The sequence below is a fragment of the Panthera tigris genome, chromosome C1, assembly GCF_018350195.1.
Source record: "Panthera tigris isolate Pti1 chromosome C1, P.tigris_Pti1_mat1.1, whole genome shotgun sequence".
In the NCBI taxonomy this organism is placed as follows: Eukaryota; Metazoa; Chordata; class Mammalia; order Carnivora; family Felidae; genus Panthera; species Panthera tigris.
In genome coordinates this window covers 26,657,661-26,683,711 of record NC_056667.1, presented here as the reverse complement: position 1 = coordinate 26,683,711, position 26,051 = coordinate 26,657,661, and the positions used below count along the sequence as shown (strand labels likewise).

General features: G+C 38.0%; 1 protein-coding gene and 1 pseudogene across 4 annotated transcripts in view; one reads left to right on the top strand and one right to left on the bottom strand.

Annotated features, from left to right (window-relative positions):
• The first annotated feature begins 4,521 nt into the window (after positions 1–4,521).
• The window catches only part of ZMYM6 (zinc finger MYM-type containing 6), a 42,244-nt gene continuing 20,714 nt past the window's right edge, over positions 4,522–26,051 (top strand). For 2 of the 4 annotated variants that reach the window (XM_015542212.2, XM_007092451.3), the window contains exons 1-9: positions 4,787–5,946; positions 14,449–14,533; positions 15,357–15,606; positions 18,554–18,722; positions 20,507–20,698; positions 23,532–23,682; positions 24,105–24,220; positions 25,290–25,565; positions 25,736–25,886. In XM_015542212.2, coding sequence (XP_015397698.1) covers positions 5,854–5,946; positions 14,449–14,533; positions 15,357–15,606; positions 18,554–18,722; positions 20,507–20,698; positions 23,532–23,682; positions 24,105–24,220; positions 25,290–25,565; positions 25,736–25,886 — 1,483 coding nt within the window. In that variant the 5' untranslated portion in view covers positions 4,787–5,853. Of the gene's footprint in view, positions 4,662–4,786; positions 5,947–14,448; positions 14,534–15,356; positions 15,607–18,553; positions 18,723–20,506; positions 20,699–23,531; positions 23,683–24,104; positions 24,221–25,289; positions 25,566–25,735; positions 25,887–26,051 lie in introns of those variants that run through there. The other 2 variants (XM_042996432.1, XM_042996434.1) reach the window with 2 other exon arrangements.
• On the bottom strand, positions 19,843–20,438 carry LOC102953453 (annotated as a pseudogene).

Sequence of the window (26,051 nt, the reverse complement as noted above, 5' to 3'; positions counted from 1 at the left end):
TTGGCTCTGCCTGTAACTCTGTGAGATACTGACCCCGGCCTTGGAGATGTCTAAGCCTGTTTCTCTCCTCTCTGGATTTCCAGGCTTAACAGGAGAAAAGACAGTGAGGAGCTAGGGACACAGTTGGAGAGTGTGTGGTAGAGGAGGCAGCACTGACTGCAGGCTTCCTCAGCCTGACTCTGCCTCTAATTCAGCTCAGATGTTTCTTCCTTCCTCCAGGGAGTCTTTCCTGAAAGCCACCTCTCTTCCTCCTCGACCTGGTTAATCACTCCTAATTCCTTTTTTTTTTTTTTTTTTTTTTTGGAGACAGAGAGAGAGAGCATGAGAGAGTGTTCATTTGCTCACTTAACCGACTGAGCCACCCAGGCACCCCTAAGAATCCAACTCTGGATTTTAGTTCAGGTCACGATCTCACAGTTCATGGGATCAAGCCTGGTGTCAGGCTCTGCACTAACAGTGCGGAGCCTGCTTGGGATTCTCTCTCACCCTCTGTCTCTGCTCCTCCCCTGCTCATGCTCTTTCTCCCTCTTAAAATAAATAAACATTTTTTTAAAAGATAAAATTTAACTCATCCATTTCTATGTCTCTAGTGCTTAGCACCAGCTCTGGCTCAATAATAATTGATAGCTTTAGTCATGGTGATTGAGAAAAGGAAAGGAAGTACCCAGGAGCTGAATTATGTAAGTGGGAATGAGGACAGAAGAGGGAGAAGGAGAATGCCTTCCTAGGGCCTAGCCAGGGTTTATGATCAGAACCTTCCTTAAGGCAGGGCTGTCCACTGTGAAAGGAGTTGCTAGGGGGGAGTTAACTCCCTGTCTTGAAAGGTGTGCAAACAGAGACTGAAGATTGCCTTTGCAGTGCTGCAGCAAGGATTCAAACACTGCACAAGCTCAGACCATATAACCACTAAAGGGCCTTCCATCTCTGAACTTTGAGATCGTGGTAGGACATAGGGCTGGTCCCAGAGAGGTACAGCACTCCAAAAGCTGCCTGTCTCTCTAGGCATGGTCAAGGTTGCCTGGAGGCCACTTGGAATAATGTCACAGCCTAATGAACCCCAACTCCTATTGCTTTCTTATACATGCACACCCATATTTACAGTAATTTAAATCACATACAACTTACATAAACTCTTGCCTGTATATAGATGTTGCTATGAATGTTTATCTTATATATTCTTTTTTTTTTAACTCTTTTTTTTTTTTTAAGTTTATTTATTTCAAGAGAGGGATCAAGAGTCAGCAGTTTAACCAATTGAGCCACCCAGGCACCCTATCTTCATATGTTCTTCACCGATAAGCATGTTAAAACCTAACTTCACCAAATAAACACTCATCGACCCATGTTTATACACATTTCCTCCACTACCCCCAGGCCCAGGTAAGCTATGGGGCTTCCTCCTCTTGGGACTGGCCAGGCAGTCCTGAGAAGGGGAGAGGTGGAGAAGGCTTGGTCTGCCTATGATGGATAGAACTGATCATAAAGAAAAGGGTTCACTCTGTGCCCCCCAAATCACATCCATTTTTCTGAGACAAAACTCTATTCTGGTTGTGTCAGATTGTTATTGGACAATGCCCTGTGTTTCTTAGAAGCCCTTCTGTCTAGATGAGAGGGTCTGTGAGGCATTGTCTTACAGCAGCACTCTTGAGTTGATCTTGACTTTGAGGCCACATTTATCTGCAATATCCTATATGTGATTTTTCTTCTGTGAGGTTATTTCTTGTTTTGATGATATTTTGTTAGCTGGAGAGACTGTCCTGGGCCCTTCATATTTTGTCTAATTTCTGCTTGAAAACAAAAGTTCCTTTTTTAGCTTATCTTTTGCAAAATCTTATCACAGGTAACTAAAATAAATCAATAGGCACTTTTAATATTCTGCCTGGAAATCTCCTAACCAGATCCACAAGTTCACTAACTACATTTTCTATCTTCCATGTTCTTACAGGTGGCAGTGCTGCAAAACATTTTGCTGCTGCATTACACTGGTTACTGTTTCTCTAGCCTCCAATAACAATTTCCTCACTGCTCTTCCAGCCTCCACTAACAGACTCCTTGTTGTCTTTCCAGACTTCTGCTGGCTGCCTGGTCCCAAAGTCAATGTCATGTTTTAGATTTTAATTATAGCAGTACTCCGTTTCTAGATATCAATTCTGTAACAGTTACCTGTTGCTAAATAACAAAGCACCCCAAACTAACTGGCTTATAATAAGAACCATTTATTCATTCGTGATAAATAAATACATTATCATCATCATCATCAAAAATCTGGGCTTAGCTGGGTAATTCTTCTGCTTATTTTGCCTGGGCTCACTCATGCGGCTGTAGTCATCTATCAACCTGGAGGATCTAAAGTGGTTCCACTCACATTATGTGGCATTAGTGTCGGCTATGGGGCTACTCTCTGCACATGATTTTTCAGCATTCAGTAGTTTAACCCATCTAACCTTGACATGTGGTGAGAATGTTGCAAGAAAGTGAAAGCAGAAGCTGCAAAGATTATTGAGACCTACACTTGGGAATTCACATGATATCACTTCTGTCACATTCTGTCAGTCAAAATAATTCACAAAGCCAACTACAAAACAAGGGGCAGGGCCACAGACTCCCTCTCTTGATGAAAGAAGTTGCAAAGAATTTGCCATATTTAATGCCCCACAGGTAAATGCAAAAATTCTAAAGCAAAATTAATATTTAATGACTTTATATTGAAAACAACACAGCAGGAAAAAGATACAGATGTCCAATATTACCATTTCCATAAGGCAAGAAAGTGAGATAAAAATTATATGCTTAGAATGGAGGAAATACATTTGTCATTATTTTCTATATAGTTAGAAACAGAAAAAAAAATTGAAATATGGATAAACTATTAGAATTAATAAATGAACTCAGCAAAGGTGCTGGCTTCAAAACCAACATACAAAAAACAATTGTATTTCTATACTTACACTGGAAATAAAAACAATTAAAAAATGAAATTTTACCATTTAAAATACCATAAAATATCAAAGGTCTAGAATAAATCTAAAAAAGATGTGTGATCTCTATACTTAAAAACTATAAAATATTATTAGGAGAAATTACAGAAATAAATGGGGAGATATAATATTTTCATGGGTTGCAAGAGTCAACCATATCTTAGTTTCCAGGCCTGCTGTAAGAAAGTGCTACAAACATAAATTTATTGTCTTACAGTTTGGAGACTTGAAGTCCAAAATCAAGGTATCAGCAGAGCCTTGTTCCTTCTGAAATCTGTATGGGAGAATCCTTCCTTGTCTCTTCTAGCTTCTGGTGTTTACCTTTAATCCTTGACATTCCTCAGCTTGCAGCTGCAGTACTTCAGTCTCTGCCTCAATTGTCACCTGTTGTTCTTTCCTCAAATGTCTGTCTCTATGTCTCCTCTTCTTATAAGGACACAAATTATGTTGGATTAAGGGTCCACCCTATGCCAATATGACCTCCTCTTAACTAATTATATCTGGGAGAAGATAATTTGCAATACATATTTTCAAGAAAGGACTCATTGAGAATATATACCCATGATAAAATGGCATACAATCCAATACAAAAATGGGTAAGAGTCTTGAACAGGCACTTCATAAAAGAGGATATCCAGATATCCAAAAGAGGGCTCAACCTCATTAGAAAGCTGAGAAATCCAAATTAAAACTACAATGAGGAATTCCTGGCTGGTTCAGTTGGTGGAGACAGTGACTCTTGATCTCGGGTTTGTGAGTTTGAGCCCTATATTGGGTGTAAAGATGATTTAAAAATAAAATATAATAATAAAAATAAAATATCACAAAGAGATACCACTATACCCCCACAAAAATGGTTAAAATTAAAAAGATGTACAATAGTAGCTATTGGCAAGGATGTGGGGCAACTGTAACTCTCCATTTAAGTTTTACGTGTATGTAACAAGCAAGTTCACTGCTAGGCATAAACCTAGCAAACTTGCAACAAAAGACAGGAATGTTCACAGCAGCAACATTCCTAATAACCAAGAACTGGAAACATCTCAAATGTACATAAATAGTAGATAAATTGTAGCATGTTCATAAAATGGAATACTATACAGCAGTCACAAATCAAAAAACAATTTTGAATGGAAAATACCACTTGGCTTCGAGCAAGTTAATTAATCTATTCATTTACATCTCCCAGATAAAAATTTGTACCTCTTGCAGGTGTGGTGAGGATTAAGTGGAATGATGCCGGACAAGTGTTTAGCAAGCACTTGACTTAATAAATGTCAGCCATTATTTATTTTTATATTCTCTTAACAGGCCATCTTTCTGGAAACCGGCATTAAAGAATAGTGCAGGATTTCTAATGCCCCCAACTTCCTGCCCCAAACTCTTACTTCTACCTTCTCACGCTTGGGTCTTGGTCTCTTTAAGAAGTCAACCATAATTGAGCAAAGGGGAATCCTGGGAAGACCCACTCGGCTCAGGTCCGGGGCATGACGGGAAACGGGGGGGGGGGGGGGGCGGAGACCAGGGCTGCGCACGCACGGTTGGCTGGGTGTTGCGTTGTGATGGATCAAGCGGAAGAATTTCAGTAAGAGGAAATCATCCTGGTCTTTGGGCGCAAGCCATTGGGTCCTAGGCGGCCTTACCCACCCCGGTACTCCCCGGGAGCCGGGAGGTGGCCAGAAGGTGAGCGCGGCGGGTGGCGGCGGCCAGGGCTGCGCGGGGCGGGGCGGCGGGCGCGCCACGTGATGAGGCGGGCACCGGGTGGGGGCGGCGCCGGACGGGCTGCGCGGCTGACGCCGTGCGGATTTCGCTGCAGGGACGCGGTGACAGAGATTTGCGGGTCGCGTTCTCTCTCCCTCCGATACAACGTTGCCGCGTTTGTACTCGGTGACGGGCGTGGAGATTATTGGTGGGGACGAGACTTTCGGAGCGAATACCCTACTCCAAAGAGGGATGAGCACCCTTAGATGGTTGTAACTGTGGCAAGTGGTCGAAAGTTCTCATGTGTTCTTCCCCGCAGGCTTTCCCACCAGTTGCCCATTTGCATGCCTGGCTTGACTCTGGATAAAGACAACTTTGGGGGGCTTCCTTTTTGGTTCGGGTTTAGAACGTTTACCCTTAGGGGAACGGAAATCTGCTGAATGGCTAATAGAATTTCTTGTTTACAGGAAAGCATTTAAGAAGCAAAGCTTAGGGGGGCTTATTCGTGGGAATGGTTCCCAGGGAGATCCTGGAAGGTGCAGGTGGTCCACTTTAAACAAGGGTGTACTGTTGTTCACTTGTGATGGCATTTGGAGCTCTGGTCTATCTTTAGGCCAAGAAATGGGGCCCTTATGGAGGCCTCCAGCAGCGGCTGAGTTAGAAGTGGGGGTGGGGAGCTTGGTGTGTCCCCACTTTGAGAAATAAAAGCAGAGGTGGGCCTCCAAGTACTAATTCTCCTGGAGTCAGAAACTGTTTTCCGAGTCCTTTCCTCTGAGCGGTTGGTAATTTCTTCCCATATTTTGGGTTGCTGCTCTGGTTCCCTTTGTAACTTTCAGCATTTGAGAGACCAGAGCGTTTGGCTTTAAAGTTATTAGGGAGGTTGGGAGCTGTGGCCGGGAAACTTTCCTTATGTGGTGAGAACTACTAAAGGAGCAGAAGGAAGGAGAAGGGGAGACTAGAGTTAGTTATGGCCCCAGAAGAATTGTTTTTCAAAGGCTCAACTCTAAAGCCTTGAGCGCAACACAAAGCTTTTAATATAAACATGAAGGAAAAAATGAGAAGAATAAACCTGAATACCAATCCTTTATGTTGTATTTTAGGAGTCCAGCTATCCTTTCCCAAGAAGAAATCTATTAGCTTTAGACTGGGGAATTCCTTTACGTAAACAATTAGAATGAAAGAACCTTTGGATGGTGAATGTGGCAAGGCAATGGCACCACAGCAGGGGCTTCTGGACAAAATTAAAGAAGAACCTGACAATGCTCAAGTAAGCATTTCATTTTATTAAATAAAAAAATTTTTAAAATTCTTTTCTATCTGGTGAATTCAGATTTTTAGTTAGTTTCTGGCTTGTATGTTAAAACAACCCAAGCTGATTTTTCTCCCCATTAGATGGGTAAATCGGTTTTTCTGCTCTGTAAATGAGACCTTAGTAACTGTTTATTTCTTTTTGTAAAAGGAAAGTAATATGTATTACTGTTTTTCTATACTTGGTACCTTTTTTTTTTTTTTTTTTTTTTTTTTTAATTCTCTTGTATCTGACAGTAGTTTCCTTTTATTCTGTAAGTATTTGTGGTCTGTTCTGTATCAGGGGATCGAGGAGTCCGTTTAGTCCTTTCCCTCATTGAGCTTATACATTAGTGGGGGAGATAGACATTGCACAAGTAATTAATCAAATAATATATATAATTACACACTATGACAAGTGCTTTTCAAGAAAAGCCTAAAATGGGGAGTCTGACCTACGTGTGGTTGGGGGCAGAGGCTGGCTAGGGAAGGCTTCCTTGCGGGAAGGATGTGTAAGCTGAATTATGAAGAATGAATGGACTAGGCAAATGCATGGAGAGTGTTCCAGACAGAGGGATCTGCATATAGGAAAGCCCTGAGTTGGAAAGATGCATGGTTCTTTTGAAAAACTGCAAGACCAGTGGGCCTGGAACAGAAAAGGTATGAAAATGGTGATGATGATAATGTTGATCATAACACCAACACTGATAATAGATGGTATTCATATATCAATGTGTAGTGTATATTATGTGTGACTTCATAAATATTAACTTATTATTATTGATATATGTGCTTAGACTGTGGCAGACATCGTTCTCACAACCATGTTATTACTCCCATTTTACAGATGAGGAAACCGAAGTACAAAGAGGTCAAGCAATTTACCAGGGATCACACCTCATAAATGGCAGACTAGATTCAAATTCAGGTAGTCAGTCTTCAAAGCCTGTGTTATTCTGCCTCTAGGATGAGGCTCATGCTGAGAGCAGTGGGAAGACATTACAGGATTTTAAGTGGGAGAATGAGATAAACATGTTCAGAAAAATCATCTAGCTATCCTTAGGAACCTGGATTGGAAACCCGGATTGGGGATCAATATGGAGACATTGGTTAGTTGTTTTGGCAAAAAATGATTTTTTTTCTTCTTGGACAGTTCTTTTGCTTGAGACTCTAGTTATTACATAAGCAAATTAATAATATTAAAAATATAAATAATATAATAAAATAATAAATGATGGTAATATTTTATTTCTCATACCATCTTAAAGGCAGTATTATTTCAGGACAGGGACGCCAAAAAGCTTTGTTTCATTCGTCAACTCTATGTCTTCCTGTGCTGTGCTGAGAAGGCTTATGAGGTGTGTCTGTGGGGTGTGGGGTGGGGGATGGTGGCATCCATGACATTTATTTTCCCCCCAGATGGTAAATTCTTACTCTTCTTCTTCCAAAGCCGTTGCTTTGTTTGCCAAGTTTTGTGGATTCTACCTTTGAAGAATTTTTTTATTGTCTCTTCCTTTTCTTCCCTATTTCTTATTTCTCATTTGAACTGCATTTCCTACTCATCCTTTTTCCTGTAGTCACAGCCTCCCTCAAAACACTGTATAATGATGCTGTTGTGTCTCTACAGATCTGATGACACCATTCCCTTTAAAGACCCTGTCTCGTGTGATACAGTGTGAACTTTTTAGTGTCACATCCAAACTATCCACGTTTCAGCCTTTGTTTCTGTCTTCAGTATCATTGGTTATCCTTCCCACCTTTTCGAATCTACTCAGTCTGCAAATTATCTGCATTTTACTCAAAAGCATATCCTGTTGAGTTTTGTTTTCTCCCTTTGCACATGCCATTTCTTCTGCCCGTGGTATTCTAAACTAGGCAGCTTTGCCTAGATTTTCTCCTCTTTTAAGACATAGTTTAATAGTCACTGGGGTAGAATTAGTAATTCTCTTTTTTTCTATTGTATATTGCTTTCACTTTTGCTGTAGCATCTATACATCAATGAATTTTGTTTACATACACTCTGGTCTTATTTGACCTGAATCCTCAATTCCTGGGCAAATGACTGGCACAAAGTACATGCTCAAAAATTGGAATAAAAGAGCCTCTGTTTCACAGATGAGGAAACTGAGCCTGAAGGAATAAGTGACTTCACCAAGGTCTTGTAGCAAGTTGGGATACAAAACCAGTTTTTTAAAATTCCAGATCCAATTTTTCTTTCATTATGCCTTGTCTGTGGTACATAAATTTAACAAATATTGTGCTATGAATTGAGTGTTCTTTCTGAATATCAAAATTATGATAATGAAAATCCCCCTAACAGTTTACATTTTAAGTGTAAGTGGATACGAACCAACTCAGTTCTCTTTGGTTTATATTAAGGCTACTCAAGGTGAATAGGCTGTAATTTTTTTTCATAATTGATAGTGTGGGCTATGATAGAAAAGCCAATTAAACAAATCATGTGTAGTGTTTTCCATGTTGCATTCGAATTTCGGAAAATGGGAGGCAAGAAATAGAAAATGTTTAATATTTTCTGATATATAGCCTCCCCCCTCCCCCATCTGAAAGTAGTGTTCCTATGAAAACTTTTGTAAGCTGAAATGGTGTAAAATGAATTGATTACCATTGGTTTATATGGAAAAATTTTTGAGTATTCCTAGACCCCCCAAACTAACCACTCTTAGGCTTTTCTGATACCTTAGGACACATCTTACTCCCAGGTGCACAAAATAAATGAAGAGAAAGCACCAATGCTTACATAGTTCAGAGCTACAGCAGCATCAAGTTGATGCTGAGATGCTGAGTGTGGTTCTTGGGAAAGGAGCTCGGTGGTGCCACTCTCGCTTCTCACGCTGCACACTGCTTTGTAACTGTTCTCTGCAAAACAAAGCTGAAGGCTGTTTTTCGCTTTTTGCCTTTTCTCTTAAAAGTGAAAATCTTCAGATTTCTTTTGGTTGGCAAATGCAGGAACTGACCTAGGTCTTTTGTGAAAGCAAAGTGGAGTTACATGAACTTTTGAAAGGTGGGGAATACCTCTACTAAGAGTCTGTTCTGGATGTTAAAGTCACAGTCGAGCTGTCATTCATTCACTGAGTTTTTATTCTTGCTAACTGTGATTCATAGTACTTGTTTAACATTGTTATAAGTGGTGTACATATATTACTCCATTTGATGAGCAGGACCCAGGAATTAAATACTATTACTATCCCTGCTTTACACATAAAGAAGCTGAGACAGGTAGTAACTTGTTAAATGTCACACAACTAGTAAATGGTTGAGCTAGAATGTAAACCCAAGCAGTCTGGTTCAAGATTCCCAACCCCTTAACCATGATACTGTAGGCTAAGTTGTGTTAGTTATTTAGTTTTCAGAAGATGAAAAGACAGGGCCTCTGCACTCAAGGAAATTAATAGTGTAAGGAGGAATAAAGATACAGGAAAAAGGGGTAATTATTTATTGAGCGTGCCTCATCAGAAGCTGTGTTAAGCATGCTGTATGCATTCTCACTTAAATTCTACAACCATATGAGGGGCAGATCTTTACTCCATTTTACACACGAGGAAACTGAGAAAAGGAGAAGTTAAGTAATTTGCCAAATTCAAAGGCAGCATCAGAACTGGAATAGGAACTGGCTTCAAACTTGTATTCTTTCTTTTTTTTTTTTTTTCCAAACTTGTATTCTTTCTGTTGCTTTGTGCCACCTCTGTACAGATACAGAATCACAGTCTTATGTAATTACTCTAAAAAAATTGTGTAAGGTACATTGGGAGAATAGAGGAAGGAGCCCTGAAGTCTGTCTGGAGAGGAAAGAACAGCTTCATGGGGTAGGTAGCACTTGAGTTGTAACAATTAAGGTTTTCAGGCATAGAAAATAGCATGTGTCAAGTCATGGAGAGGAGAGCGAATGTGGTATGTTTAGTGGTTGAGTGTTCAACAATAAAGAAGAGAAGAAAAGAGAATGAATTTGAGATATTTAGGTAGGGTTGATCAGACCTAGAGATAGCATATGAGGTATGTGGGTCAAGGAGGAGTCCCAGAGTACTTAGAAGTGTCTGTCCTCGGTAAGTTGAGTTTTTGATGATACAGTTTACTGAGGGGCTAGGAACAGGATTGGGGGGAAGTAATAAGTACCGTTTGGGATCTGTTGTGTTTATTTTTAATGGTTTTTTTCTTTTTCTTTCTTTCTTTCTTTCTTTTTTTTTTTTTTTTTTTTTTTGAGAGAGAGAGAGATGCGAGCATGAGCAGGGGAGGGATGGGGCAGAGAGAGAGGGAGACACAGAATCCAAAGCAGGCTCCAGGCTCTGAGCTGTCAGCGCAGAGCCCGATATGGGGCTAGAACTCATGAACTGCAAGATCATGACCTAAGCTGAAGTGGACGCTTAACCGACTGAGCCACCCAGGTGCCCTGGGATCTGTTGTGTTTAAAGGGCTGGTGGGACATTCAACTGGTAATTTGCACTGGGAGGCATTTGCATATATGGGTATGGTATTTAGAGAGTTGCACTTTATCTTAGCCAAAAGGCCAAGAAGTGATGGTATTTAGAAATTTGGTATAGTGTTTCCAGAGAAAATATAGAATGCCCAGTTAAATTTGACTCTCAAGTTAACAGTAATTATTTTTTACTGTAAGTATGTTGCATGCAATACTTGGGACATACTTATACTAAAAACTATTTGTTGTTTATACGAAATTCAAATTTAACCAAGCTTTTATATTTTTATTTGCTAAATCTGGTAACCTCATATAGGTGATAATTGAAGTTACGAATATGGATGAGATTGTTCAGGGAAAAAATGTAGAGAGAGGAGAGTAGAGCTCACGTCAGAAAGCTAGGAAATGGATTAATTTAGGGCTTCAGAGTGGCTTCAAAGTAGTTCCTGCAATCAGCAGCCTCAGCATTACCTGGATACTTGTTAGAAATGTATATTCTTGGACCCTGGTGTAGACCTTCTGAGTCAGAAACTGGGGTTGAAGCCCAACAGTCTATGTCTTAACAAGACCTCTAGGGGCTTCTGATACCCCTAGGGTTGAATATAAGAACATAAATGAAGGGTAGAAAGACATAGTAATAAATTGAAGTAAGAACCAGAAGACAATGAATGGAATCATTGGCAGTGTCAAATGTATCTGAGAAGCCATGTAAGATAAAACCTAAAAGTGTTCATTGGGTTAAGCAACTGTGAGGTGATTGGTTAATCTTAAAACAGTTTCAATTGAGGGTGCCTGGCTGGCTCAGTCAGTAGAGCATGTGACACTTATTCTCAGGGTCGTGAGTTCTAGCCCCAGATGGGGGTAGAGATTACTTAAGTAAATAAATAAACTTAAACAAACAAAAAACAGCCAACAGTTTCAGTTGAAGCAGTAGCCTGATAGCATTAGGTTCAGGAGGGAATCAAATTAAGGAAGGGGCACCTGGGTGGCTCAGTCAGTTAAGTGTCTGACTTCGGCATAGGTTATGTCTCATGGGTTTGTGAGTTTGAGCCCCACATCTGGCTTCTCTGCTGTCAGCGCAGAGCTGGCTTCAGATCTTCTGTCCCCACCTCTCTCTGCCCCTTCTTCTCAAAAATAAATAAGCATTTAAAAGAAAAATAAAGAAGTAGAGAAAGAATGAGGCACTTTTTCACTGACTGATTGGAAGGGGAGAGAAGAGGGTAGTAAGTAGTTCCTTAAGAAATAGGTTCCTTATAACCTGAGAGGAGAAAACCAGCATGGAGGTGGTGAGAGGCTGAAGGTACATGATACTATGGAGTGCTTAAAGATGGGAGAGGGAGCAGGATCCCAAACGCAAGCCTGTTTTTAGTCAGTCGTATAAGAAGGTTGCTTTTTCCTGGAAGATAGGAGGACAGTTTGTTGATCAATTTGTAGGCATGGTGGTGGGGGGGAATCAGAGTGTTGAGGGAGTTCTTTGTTTCTGTTTTTCTTGGTGAAATTTAAACATCAGGGAGCTGGACATTTGCATGGTTGTGACTTAACAGTGATGGTTTGGAACAGTTACTTTGTGAAGTAAAAGGAAATAATCGGGGGAAATTTAACAGGCATGTTAGAAAAATATTAGAGATTGAGTTGATGATAAGGCAAATTAATTTTATATTGATTCTTAAGTGTTCTTTTTGGTAATTTGAAGGAGGGTGTATATAGGTACTTTTAACTTCCTCTCTTTTTTATGCAAGTGCCAATAAATAAACATTATTATTTTAGTATATGTAAGACTATCCACTTGGACTCATTCATTCAAGAAATATTTATTTATTTGTCTATTGATTGATTTAGTTTTTCAGAGAAAGAGTGGGGAGAGGGGCAAGGGGAGAGAGAGAGAGAATCTTAAGTAGGCTCCATGCTCAGCACGGAGCCTGATGCAGGACTTGATCCCACAACCCTGGGATCATGACCTAAGCTGAAATCAAGAGTTGGACACTCAACCAACTGAGCCACTCAGGTGCTCCTCAACAAATATTTATTTATTTATTTATTTATTTATTTATTTATTATAGTTTTTAAAATTTTTAAATTTTTTAATGTTTATTCTTAGAGACAGAGCGTGAGCTGTGGAAGGGCAGGGAGAGAGAGAGAGACAGACAGACAGACAGACACACACACACACACACACACACACACACACACACACAGAATCCGAAGTAGGCTCTAGGCTCGGAGCTACCAGCACAGAGCCCGAACCGGGCTCGAACCCACGAACCGTGTGATCATGACCTGAGCCGAAGTCGGATGCTCAACTGACTGGGCCACCCAGGTGCCCCTCAACAAATATTTATTAAATGCTATAATTGCGAAAGTAATAAAAGCTAGCATTTTTGTGTATAAATCATGCTTCAGTTTTGGCTTATCTGTAAGGGATCATGCTACATACTTCATCTGTATTAAATCATTGATCCCTCCATCATGGCCCTGTGGGTTAGATAATATATTTTGTAGATAAGGAAATTGAAACTAGAAAAGATTAAAAAATGTGTTTGAGTCAAGATCACATCTGCTTCTGCTTCTGTCAGAACCCAGAGCCTTCTCTGTTAGGTTATGTTAACTGTGCCACATGTTGAGTGTGCAGAGGCAGAAAAACAGATATGGTGCCTGTTCTTGATGGCCATGGTCCTTTCAGTCTTGCACATTTGGGGTAAAGAAGGATGCTAGACAAACAAATTATCACTCAAATAAATAAGAAGTGACATATTGTGACAGGTGCTATGAGTGAAAGGAGTTGGGAGCTTAATTTCTGGTGGGGGCTGGGGTTTGAATTCATTATAGTAATTTTTTTATATTTGTCCATCTATGAGGAAGATAGCATGGCTTTTGAAACAGATAGACCTGGGTTTGATTCCCGTTTGTGCACTTAGTATCTTTGTGACCTTGGACAAAGTGCTGAACCATCTCTAAGCTTCACTTTCCTCACCTATAAAGAAGATACTGTAGTTCCTACTCATAGGCAGCAGCTCATTTGGCACCACAATGTACACTATGGGAAGTGGTAAATTAATGCAGTGGTTCCTAGTCTTTGGCATGTAATAGTCCAAAGCAGTTCCAAAAGTAGCTTTGGGAGCTGACATACCCATCATTTATTTTGCTAAGTATTGGGATGTTAAAATACAACTACTATTTATTATCACCATTGTTTCAGAAAAGTAAGACTTTTTTTTTTTTTTTTAACTTTTTAATGTTTATTTTTGAGAGAAACAGAACACAGTGGGGGAGGGGCAGAGAGCGAGAGGGAGACACAGTCTGAAGTAGGCTCTGAGTTGTCAACACAGAGCCTGATGTGGGGCTCAAACCCACAAGCTGTGAGATTGTGACCTGAGCTGAAGTCGGACGTTTATCTGACTGAGCCACCCAGGTGCCCCTTAAGTTTTTATTTTGAAATATGTAAGGCTGTTTTTACAACAACATAATGTAGGATGGTTGTGATCTCAATAAAGAAATCTTTTTTAAAATTGATATATGTATTTTTAGAATTTTGTCTTGTAAAAAAATAAAACTTTGTTTTATGATTATATTTCATCTTAAAGCATTTTAAAGAATACATAATTAGAATAAATCTGATTTAGGCTGTGATGATGTTATGTATAACAAACAGATTGCATTGTGTCTTTATGCCATTAACAGATATGACAGTTTGTAGATCTGTAATTGGATCCAAACTCTACATCATTCAGATTTAATGTTATTTATCATTTTCTTATAAACACAGACTAAAGTAAGGGTAGTGCTGAACATTGAAGTAGCTGTATATGACTCCTATATATTACATTTGAAAAGTAGTAATAACTGTCATGAAAGATTTTCCGATTCTGAAAGGTTCTTTTTGTAAAGCTTAAATCTGTTCTAACAACTTGTAAATTTTGATTTTTGAGGTATTTGTGAAGGTGATTATGATTAGAATGTAGAAGAGATATGACAGACTTATTTTTTTCTTGAATTTCTAGTTTATTTAAATACTAACACTGTACTCATTTCTCTCTTTTCTTTTTCTTTAAGGAGTATGGACATGCCCCAAAGCCAAAAACTCAAGAAAGTGAACTGAAAATTAGTGCTGTGTTTTCAGTCAGTGACAGTCCTCTTGGTAAGAAATAGAACTGAATATGGGGCACCTGGCTGACTCAGTCAGTAGAGCATGGAACTCTTGATCTCAGGGTTGTAAGTTCGAATCCCACAATGGGTGTAGAGATTACTTAAAAATAAAATCTAAAAAAGGAAAAAAAAGGAAAGAAATAGGACCAAGTAAGTTAATTATGATTAATATTGTTATATTCTAACTAGTAGAACTGAGGGAGAGCACGTCCTCATGGAAGTCTTTTTTTCCTTAAGATAAAGCAGTACTTTTTAAACTGGGTAGGTGGTGTTGACTAGCATTTTAAAAAGTGGAATTGAGGGGTACCTGGCTGTCTCAGTCAGTAGACCATGCGGCTCTTGATCTCAGGGTTATGAGTTCAAGCCCCACATTGGGTGTAGAGATTACTTAAAATCTTAAAAAAAATATACATATATATTTCCCCCCCCACACACACATACACACATACATGTATGTATGGGGGGGGGGAGGGAGAGAGAATAGAATAAGATTGTATTAGAATGTGATGCATGTAGTAAGGAAACATTATTTTGCAAAACTGTTTCAGTTATTAAATTTTACACATATAAACATACACAGAAATGTATGTATGTGTCTCCTGGGTTATAATGTAAAATATAGTTGTTACTATGGGTTATAAAAAAGTTTGAACCCACACCTCCCCCCCCCAAAAAAAAAAAAAAAGTTTGAAACTCCCTGTTTTAGAGTGTTTAATTGGATTTGGAGACTGAGAATTTGTCTTAAAAAATGGAGAATGTATATGTGTTTGTGTTGATACTAAAACTGTTTTTCCCCCCTTATTTTGTATTTATAGCCCAACAGTTGACTCCAGGCTTTCAGTTTTCTCTTGCGTCATCTGGCCCAAATGTATTGCTTCCTTCGGCTCCAGCCGTAGCTATTCAGGTTTTTTGTTCTGGTTGTAAAAAAATGCTTTATAAAGGGCAAACTGCGTATCATAAGACAGGATCTACTCAGCTCTTTTGCTCCACGCGGTGCATCACTGGATATCCTTCACCTGTCTGCGTACCAACTCCTCCCAGGAAAACCTGCACAAACTGCTCAAAGTATAAAATTCTTAATTACATCCCTTTTTACTTTACTTTTTTAGCGTGTATCTAGTTTAGTTCAAATATGCTCTTGCTACTTTAAATCTCTTGAGCACGTTTCTATGGAAGTAGCTTTTTAGCTGAGAAATTTGCAAATTCTTTGTAATGTTAAACAAGGGACTTGGTGTTAAAAGTATCATCTTAACTAGTTTTCTGTCTCTTTAAGTTTAAATTTTACTGTGGAAAGAAATAACAAACCATTTGTGGGAATTGCAGGGCTGCTCATATATCCTGTGACTATAGACAACAGCTATTCACAATTATTTATTATCTTGAAAGTTATTGAAGTATATAGCATATTATAACATAGGTCTTATAATAGTATATAAAAGTTAGTTAACTCTTTAGAAGATTAAAAAAAAATCTCTAAATGGCCACAAAATAATGTGTTTATTTCTTAAAAAAAGTTCTTTGAAGTTATTGCTTTATAGTCACACATAGATGCAGAGAGAGGAAGAAATAGTAACAAAGCCACATAAACTTCTTTCTCTACCTTAGTATGTTTGAAAAATTTGGCATGTTCTGCCTCTTCCCGTGGTAACATAGTTCTAAGAATGTATTGTGTTGTCCGAAGTGTTAATGTAGAGTGAAAAAAGTTAAGAGCTTATGGTGTAGATCACGCTCTATCCCTTACTAACTATATGATGTTGGGGCTAGATGTTTAATTTTTTTTAAGCCTCAGTTTCTTCATTGGTAAATAGTATCTACTTCCTCAGATTTTAATGAGACAATGTTAGCCTAGGGCTTAGCACATTATGTATCTTAACATATTATTTCTAGGCCCCTATTTTGTCTTTGGAGATCTACGACAGTTTCTTTATCTGTTTGGGGTGTTGGCCTTAAGTATCTAACAGTAGATCATGTTAAAATGAAAATCTCCAACTAAAAGGACAGAGGAATTTAAAAATATTTTACATAAATATTCAAATTTAGTTTTGTTCTAAAATGCCATTCTAATACCTTACTTAAACTCTTCTATAGCATTCTCATGAAACTGATCTAGAAGGGTAAGTTTAGTTTTCTGTTTTTAGATACTCCGTTTCAACATATCAAATATCAAAATAAAGTGAACTAAATTTTAAAGAACACAGCACAAGTTATACATCTAAATGCATATTTTTTTTAAATAGTTACTCTTGTCAGAGATGTTCTACCACAGCACTGCTCCTTTTCAAAAATTTTTTTGCTCTCTTGATTTGGCATTGCGTTCAGAGCCTATGAAACTTTCCTTTAGACCAAGATAGGTGACAAATCTATCTTTAAACCATGGGTTTGATTTTTACAAATTGTCAGAAGTTGCTTGATGCCTTATCAGTTGACTACCGTAGACGATTAAACAGAGTCATACTGTTAAGCATGATATTTGACTATAACTTTGAAAAGTTGTTCTTAGAGTTATTGTAAATAAAGGATAAAGTAGAAGAATGTTGGAGCCATGTTTTTTGGAAGATGTATGGTTTTTCTAAGATTAAAGTTAAGGTGTAAGATTCATTTGGATGCATAAGGTTTAGAATGCATTTATATTCATGTGCACAGATTTCCATTAAAAAGTCATTCACTTTGGTTTACATATATGTATATTATACCACTGGCAGATTCACATTATTAAATAACATTCTTTATTGCTTTGTTTTTAGTAGAAAAATCACTATTCAAAATTAATAACTTCATCCGTGTGTAAGCATATCCACTTGGTTTCCAAGATTCACTGTCCTATTTTTAAGGTTAGGTGAGTTTTAGAAAATTAAAGTACTTTGTTGTTATTGTTATTCGTAAATAGTTTACTGTGAAACAGTTTTGTATAATAAAGGCACAGGATGGGAGGCAGAAGAGTGGAATGATGAACCACTGAATGTAGAATCAGACTGCCTAGAATTTGTATTCTGGCTTCATTGCTTACCAGCTTGTGACTTTGACAAGTTATTTAACCTTTCCGATTTGGTCTCCTCATCTGTAAAATGGCAATTATAATAATACTTATCTCACAGAATTTTTGTGAAGATTAAGTTGGATAATTTGAGTAAAGAGAATGATGTCTGGTACATAGCAATTACTCAGTACACATTACTGTATATAATATTATTGCCATTATATTCTTCGTGGCTTATACTAGTGCTTCTGATTACTGACCATTTCCTTTAGTTTTTTTATACTTGTCAGAAAATGGCAATACTCAGCTTTGTTTTTACCGTTAGTGCGTATTGCATCAATGGGCTCTTACAAAATAACTTGAGGAATCTTACAGAATGACTCAGTTATTTGTGTTCTTTCTGTCTTATTCTTATTTCCGTCTGTCCTCTGCTACCAAACCTTAATAGTTCTTTTGTCCTCTGTTTCTTTGATCTCTTCAGTTATAGTTCAGTTTTATATATCATGCTTATTTTTTATATTAATCTTTGGTAGTTCATCTGTTTCCCAAATCTTGCATTTAAATTAAAAAACAAACAGACATGTCATTCTTTGTCTCTGCTGTTCCTACTCTTAGCAGCTGCTGGCTAGTAAGAGGACAAGGGTTTTGTGGTCAGGACTTGAGGGATGGCCACTTCTTCCATTGGCTCCAGTGGATGAAACTTGGTTGGAGCTGGAAGCCTCACGGCTTTTGTCATGAACATCTGGCTGAATATATTTTAAATATAATTTTCCCTCAACACATCTGTAAATTAGGTATCATAAACCCATTTTCTACATGAGGAAATTGAGAGAGTAATTACCTCACTCATTGTCACTCAGCTAACTAACAGAACTAATCATCAAGCCCAGGTTTTCAGATGTCTTATCCCTGGCCAGCCATTTTCTAGCATGCAATAGCTGCCCTTAGTAAACATAGTTATTTTAGCTCACAAAGAGGAAGAAATTACAATTATGAAGAACATATTTCATTTTGCCTTTTGTTATTTATTTTTAGAGACATTTTAAATCCAAAGGATGTGATCACGACCCGTTTTGAAAATTCTAGCAAAGATTTCTGCAGCCAATCATGCCTTTCTTCTTATGAGCTAAAGAAGAAGCCTGTTGTTACCATATATACTAACAGCATTTCAACCAAGTGCAGCATGTGTCAGAAGAATGCTGATGTAAGTTACATTGTACCTTTCCTGGGATTCTGCTCAGAGATCAGAGATTTTTTTTCATTTAATATTTATTTACCATTCAATTTATAGCATTGTAGGGGAGAAATATATTGGGGAAAAAAATTTTCTCATTCTAAAAATTCTGAATTGAGTCAGGGATAGCAAAACACAAGGGATAGCAAAATGCACACATATGCGTACAAACACAAAAGAGTACTGTCTTGAAGTTAAAAAATACCAATTTAGGTATTTAGAAATGATAGGGTCTAGGAAGAAAGGGTGAGGACACATTAAAAGTAATTTATGCCAACTGTTTCTTTCCTGCGATAGCATTTATCTTCAGTTTGATACCCAACTGCACTCATATTGGAAACTTAGTGGAAACCACCTGGTGATTCTACTTTGAAGTTACAACCCATGTGTGACTAAGATGTTCTGAATATAAGCCTATTCATAAGTCCGATAAACTTTAGGAACTCTTTATATCTCTTCTTTTATATAAATTCTATCTCTACCTTGATGTACTTTGGTTGATCAAGAAAACAAAAGGCTAAGCAACAGAAAGCTAACTTCTTTAAATGAGACAAAAAAAATGTTTTTACAATTACCACTATAAATAAGAAGTCTTTCTTTCAAATACCAAATCAGTTTCCTCAGCTGTACAACTATAATTTGATGGTTTTTACTCTTAGTACTTCACTTAAGTGATTTATAAATTTATCTACACAATAATAATAATTAAGTACCTTTCCTATTTTTTTCAGGATAAAAAACATTAAATGATGTGTTGAAGACACTACTAAAAATACTTCACATTTCAGTGATGGCCTCTGCATTAAAAATCTGTAGGAATTTTTCCAATTAACTTTCAGATATTTGCACAACCTCTCTGTTAAAAAAACAAAACAAAAAAACCATCTTTGAAATAATTTACATGAATGCTTTACATATCAAATATGGATTCACCAATCCCTGTTACCACAGTCATCAGTTTTAACAACTCTAAGTATGTTCTGTATTAGTTTTCTTGTTTATAAGGTATCAATAATAAGGAAACATTTTTAATATTACAGAATATTAATTATATCAGTTTCCCATCAACACGCTAGTCATTTAGTGATGATTATATTGGCCATTTCCATTGGTTGGCAGGAGGCTCTTCCATTAAAGGCTCCCATGGTTTCCACTCTAAAGTTTTCTTGCCAGACTTGGTTCATTTCAGCCTGAAAAATCACCTCTACTAATTGGCCATCCTGCAGTTGGTCTTCTAATTTCTTAACATCTGGTTCCCCTTTAACCATACTCAACTTTTCATTTGTAATCTGTTCTGTATACTTTCTATATGCTGCATTTTTAGGCATTTGCTCAAGAACATCAAGAATGTTTTTTTTTTAATTTTTTTTGATGTTTATTTTTGACAGAGAGAGAGAGAAAGAGAGAGAGAGGGCATGCATGAGTGGGGGAGGGGCAGACAGAGAGAGGGAGACACAGAATCCGAAGCAGGCTCCAGGCTGAGCTGTCAGCACAGAGCCTGACGCGGGGCCCGAACTCACGGACTGCGAGATCGTGACTTGAGCCGAAGTCGGGTGCTCAACCGACTGAGCCACCCACGCGCCCCAAGAACATCAAGAATCTTTGTGTACAATATTCCTAGCCTCTTGTGTGGACTCTGACAGCCAATCCCACAAGGCTGGTGGTCTTCTTCAGGAAACCTGCCATGACCAGAGATCAGAGATTTTTAATTGGCTTTACTTATTTTGGATGTGTGTGTGTGTTTTATTTCCTAGATCCGATTTGAAGTTAAATATCAAAATGTGGTACATGGTCTTTGTAGTGATGCCTGTTTCTCAAAATTTCACTCCGCCAACAACCTCACCATGAACTGTTGTGAGAACTGTGGGGGCTACTGCTACAGCAGCTCTGGACCTTGCCGGTCCCAGAAGGTGTTTAGTTCAACAAGCGTCACAGCATATAAGCAGGTATAAAGGCCCGTCCATCACTCCTTCCAGGATGGCTGTGCAGGGATGAGGTTAAAATAAACGAGTGGGCTCTTCCCATCAATTGATTTTGGGGTATGATTTCCCCTGCAGAAAAATGGGATAGGTCCTGGTGGTGTGTTGACTATAGTGAAATGATACACTAATGTACTTTCATGATTTTCTGTGAGTCAGAAATGTTTTATGATATATTGGTAAGTGGAGAAAGCTCCATATTATTTTAAATAAACTGTGGCCAACAGGCATAAGATGTTAAAAATCAGTAGATCTAAAGCATATCTTCCTCTTTTTCCTTTTAGGAAAAAACAATACGTATTTAAAAAAATTTTTTTTTAATGTTTATTTATTTTGAGAGAGAGAGAGAGCCAGGGAGGGGAAGAGAGACAGGGAGAGAGAGAGAGAGAGAGAGAGAGAGAGAGAGAGAGAGAGAGAGAGAGTCCTAAGCAGGCTCTGCACTGTCAGTGCATAGCCCCATGTGGAGCTTGATCATCCCATGAACCATGAGATCATGCCCTGAGCGGAAACCAAGAGTTGGACGCTCAACCAACCGAGCCACCCAGGCACCCCTAGAAAATATTTTTTTTTAAATGTGTTTTGGGATGAATTGTAATTATTTTGGCAACATGCTTTATTCGACTACTTTACCTAATTTTTATTTGTTGTAATGAATAATAGATTCATTTGGTTACTAAATAGATATTTATGTTAATTATTACTGAATGAAGTCTTTAAAAAGTTATTTTTCTAAAAAAGCATAAATGATTAAATTTTTTCAGTTAGCAAGTTTGATTTATTTTTAATTCTTCCAAGTAGTTGGTGTTGGACATTGATCTGTGAGAAGTATCCCTTTTCAAGGAGTTACCACTTTTGGCATTTTGGTTACTGTTTTCACAAGAATAAAATCCGTGTTTTTTTTATATATGTGATCCAAAAATCTGTTGTTTCTAATTTTGTTGCTGGTATTATACTCTGTCAACTGTATAAGTGATATTCCTCTTTCCCCAGGAAGATTATATAGTGAAACTTCACAATTTATATTTTCTTTTCTTTTTTGGCAAAGATTTTTATTTATTTATTAATTTAATAAATTTAATTTTTAAAAATTTACATCCAAATTAGCATATAGTGCAACAGTGATTTCAGGAGTAGATTCCTTAATGCCCCTTACCCATTTAGCCCATCCCCCTTCCCACAACCCCTCCAGTACCCTCTGTGTGTTCTTTATATTTATGAGTCTCTTAGGCTTTGTCACCCTCCCTGTTTTTATATTATTTTGTTTCCCTTTCCTTATGTTCATCTGTTTTGTCTCTTAAAGTCTTCATGAGTGAAGTCATATGATATTTGTCTTTCTCTGACTGGCTAATTTCACTTAGCATAATACCCTCCGGTTCCAGCCACGTAGTTGCAAATGGCAAGATTTCATTCTTTTTGATTGCTGAGATATCACATCTTCTTTATCCATTCATCCATTGATGGACATTTAGGCTCTTTCCATACTTTGGCTATTGTCGATAGTGCTGCTATAAACATTGGGGTGCATGTGTCCCTCAGAAACAGCACACCTGTGTCCCGTGGATAAATGCCTAGTAGTGCAATTGCTGGGTCGTAGGGTAGTTCTATTTTTAGTTTTTTGAGGAACCTCCATCCTGTTTTCCAGAGTGGCTGCACCAGCTTGCAGTCCCAACAATTTGTATTTTCCTACCATTTAATTCCCCATATAATTTCTTGTTGAGAGACTATGTTGTGTCAATGACAGTATAGTGTAATGGTTAGCCTGGATCTTTGGAGCGAGATGAAATGTTTAATCTCCCACTTTTCTGTTTATTTGTTAATTGAATTAAAATTAATTAATTAATTAATTTTTTTTTTAATAATTTTTTTTTTTTTAACATTTATTTATTTTTGAGACAGAGAGAGATAGAGCATGAACAGGGGAGGGGCAGAGAGAGAGGGAGACACAGAATCCGAAACAGGCTCCAGGCTCTGAGCTGTCAGCACAGAGCCCGACGCGGGGCTCGAACTCACGGACTGCGAGATCATGACCTGAGCCGAAGTCAGCCGCTTAACCGACTGAGCCACCCAGGCGCCCCGAATTAAAATTAATTTAAACTTCTTGTTAATATAATTTTTAAAAGTATTTCAATATGTTGTTTGAAGGATTCCATGATACAGTATATATAAGTTAAATACAGAGTATTTAGTATAGGGCCTGGCTCCTGGTAAGCACTGAATTAAGTAATAATATTGGTAATTTGTATAAATGGTAGCCATCGTAATTATTGTTTCTTAAAATATGAGTAAAGTTACAGATACATTTTAGTGTAAAACTCAGCTTAAAAAACAGGTAGTTCTGTAAGATCTCCTAATTTACATTAAGCATCATTTCTGTTTCCTCCTGCTAAAGAGTCTTATTGATTATGTAACCTTAAAGGTGGTAGACAGTCTTATAGATTGATGTCCAAGACTATTGAGGATGGCCCTTTGGTTCATGGATTACCTGTTCATCTTAGATTATTTTTAATGAGAAAAGTGTATAACAAATACCAAATTCATTACCTTTAATGTGTTTTGTTGTTAATGTATGTGAGTGTAGTTACTCATTTTCTTCAGTTTACATTTCATTATTGTCTGAAAGAACTTATTTTTCTCACATCCCAACTTCCCGAAAAATCTATAGTTAGAGTGGCCTCATAGTCCTCTGAGCTCAGATATTTCAATCAAAGGCAATCTTTATAGTTAGCTTTTCTTTTTTCTTTTCTTAAACAACGTGTGTGTTTGTGCTAGGTATCTAAATGTTATTTTATTTTCTTGGTAGAATTCAGCCCAAACTCCTCCATACGCCTTGGGGAAATCATTGAGGCCTTCAGCAGAAATGATTGAGACTACCAATGACTCAGGAAAAACCGAACTTTTCTGCTCTATTAATTGCTTATCTGCTTATAGAGTTAAGACAGTTATTTCTTCAGGTAATGTTTACATTTGATAAATTTATAGATTTAGTAACTATTAAAGAACAATGTAGCTGCTTTTGTTTCATTTTGTTACAAGTTGAATTTATCTGTGTGGTTAAATAAAGACTCAAAGTTTAGTTTCAAAGTACTGATTTGTAAGTGAATATAGTTTTTCACTGGTTTGGTTGAGGCATTTATTTTGTAGTTCCATATGTGAAAAGAAAGAAATAAAAACCACACTTGTAAGTTCCAAGTTAGTTTTTGTGTAAGTGAAATTTAACTGAGATTAGTTAGAGTTAGCTTTACAGATTATTGTAAGGTTGCTTGATTTTGGTTTTGTATATTACTGAATATTTTTTAATCCCCCTAATACCCTTTTGGATCATGTGTTCATCTATGTAGCTTATTCATTGGTTTTTTTTGTTGTTGTTGCCAAGGTGTCCAGGTTTCATGTCATAGTTGTAAAACCTCAGCAATCCCTCAGTATCACCTAGCCATGTCCAATGGAACTATCTATAGCTTCTGCAGCTCCAGTTGTGTGGTGGCTTTCCAGGTATGATCTGAGGTAGTATTTTACCCCTAAGTGCTCTTAGGCATTGGGGAATGGCAATATGTGAACTGCTGAAGGTCCATATTTACAAAAGAGTAAATTCAAGTTAGAAAGAAAAAAATTCTGTTCAACTCTGGTCCCAGAAGTCATTTCTGCAAAATGTCTAAGCCAGGTATTGAGCCTCAGTGCCCTCTTCCTAAATTCAAGGTCCTTAACCTAAACTGCCCTTCCCTCCTACTTTTGCCCTTGGCGCTATCCTTTTCAAAAGGATGGAAGCTACGATAAGGTTCAGATAGGTGGCACGGTGATGTGCTCATGTGTCCCTCTCATCATGGGCCAGATACGTATTGACTCCTGGCATGGAATCATAAGCCTCCGTTTTCTTGTCCCATTTGCTCCTCACTCTCTGAGAGATACACAGAGAAGGTAGAGTTTAGTGATCCCCTGGGGTGGCAAGGTGCCTGATGCAATGTCCCTGGCACCAGGAAGAAAGGGACTACTGGTGGTCACTGTACTCTTTTTTTTTTTTTTTTTTAATGTTTATTTATTTTTGACAGAGAGAGCATGAGCGGGGTAGGGGTAGAGAGAGAGGGGGAGCCATAGAATCCAAGGCAGGCTCCAGGCTCTGAGCTGTCAGTACAGAGCCCGACGTGGGGCCCGAACTCACAGACTGCAAGATCATGACCTGAGCCGAAGTCGGACGCTCAACTGACTGAGCCACCCAGGCGCCCCTCCACTGTACTCTTAATAGCTATCAGAGGCTGGGTGGTGATGGGAGTGCAGATGGAGGGGTATTTTTGGGGAAAAGAAGGGGCCTGCTCTAGTTTATTAGAGCTCTATATTAGAGGTGTTTGGAAAGCCTGAATTCAAGTTCTTAAACCTTTTTATGTTGCATTTCTCAGTCCTAATATTCTGGAAGTATGCCATTTAAACTCTTTCTGTGAACTACTTTATAAAATGTTAAAAAATATTTATAAAATGTTACAGGTAGTAGTTTATTAAAATGAGAAAATGAAAATTACCGAGTTGTTTCTCAGTTGCTAAAATCTTTGCCTTATTTGTGTTCGTTCAGAATGTATTTAACAAGCCAAAAGGAACAAACTCTTCAGCGGTGTCCCTGTCTCAGGGTCAAGTGGTTGTAAGCCCACCGGCTGGGTCATCAGTATCAGCTGGAGGAGGTAACACCTCTGCTGGTTCCCCTGCCTCCATCAGTGGCTCTCCTGCAGCCAGTTTCCGGCCTCTTGCGGCCCCATCCCAGCAAGTTGCTTTAACCCGGACACTTGTTAAACTCAAGTGTCAGCACTGTAACCATCTGTTTGCCACAAAACCAGAACTTCTGTTCTACAAGGTAAAGAGAAATTATGAAAGGGATTGAATTGTAAACATATCCATTAGCAGCATTTATCTTTTCATCTTTGACAGTCACTTCATTTGCTTTGAAATGAGAATGATTTCTTAAAGATAAAGCAACTGTTAATTAGGTCTTAATGACTTTTTTTTTTTTTTTTATCTCTGCAGGGTAGAATGTTTCTTTTTTGTGGCAAGACTTGCTCTGATGAATACAAAAAGAAAAATAAAGTTATGGCAATGTGTGATTACTGTAAACTGCAGAAAATTATAAAGGAGACTGTCCGATTCTCAGGGGTTGATAAGCCATTCTGTAGTGAAGGTAAAGAAAGCAAGCGGTTCAGCTTTGTCCACAGAGCTCGTGGTTGGTACAAAGTAGTTCATGCTGAGTTGGGCTATTCTACAATTAATTTTCAAGTAATTTTGTTTTATGAGGTATAATTTGAGGTTTTTTCTTTCTTGAGTTTATACTTAATTCATTTTATTT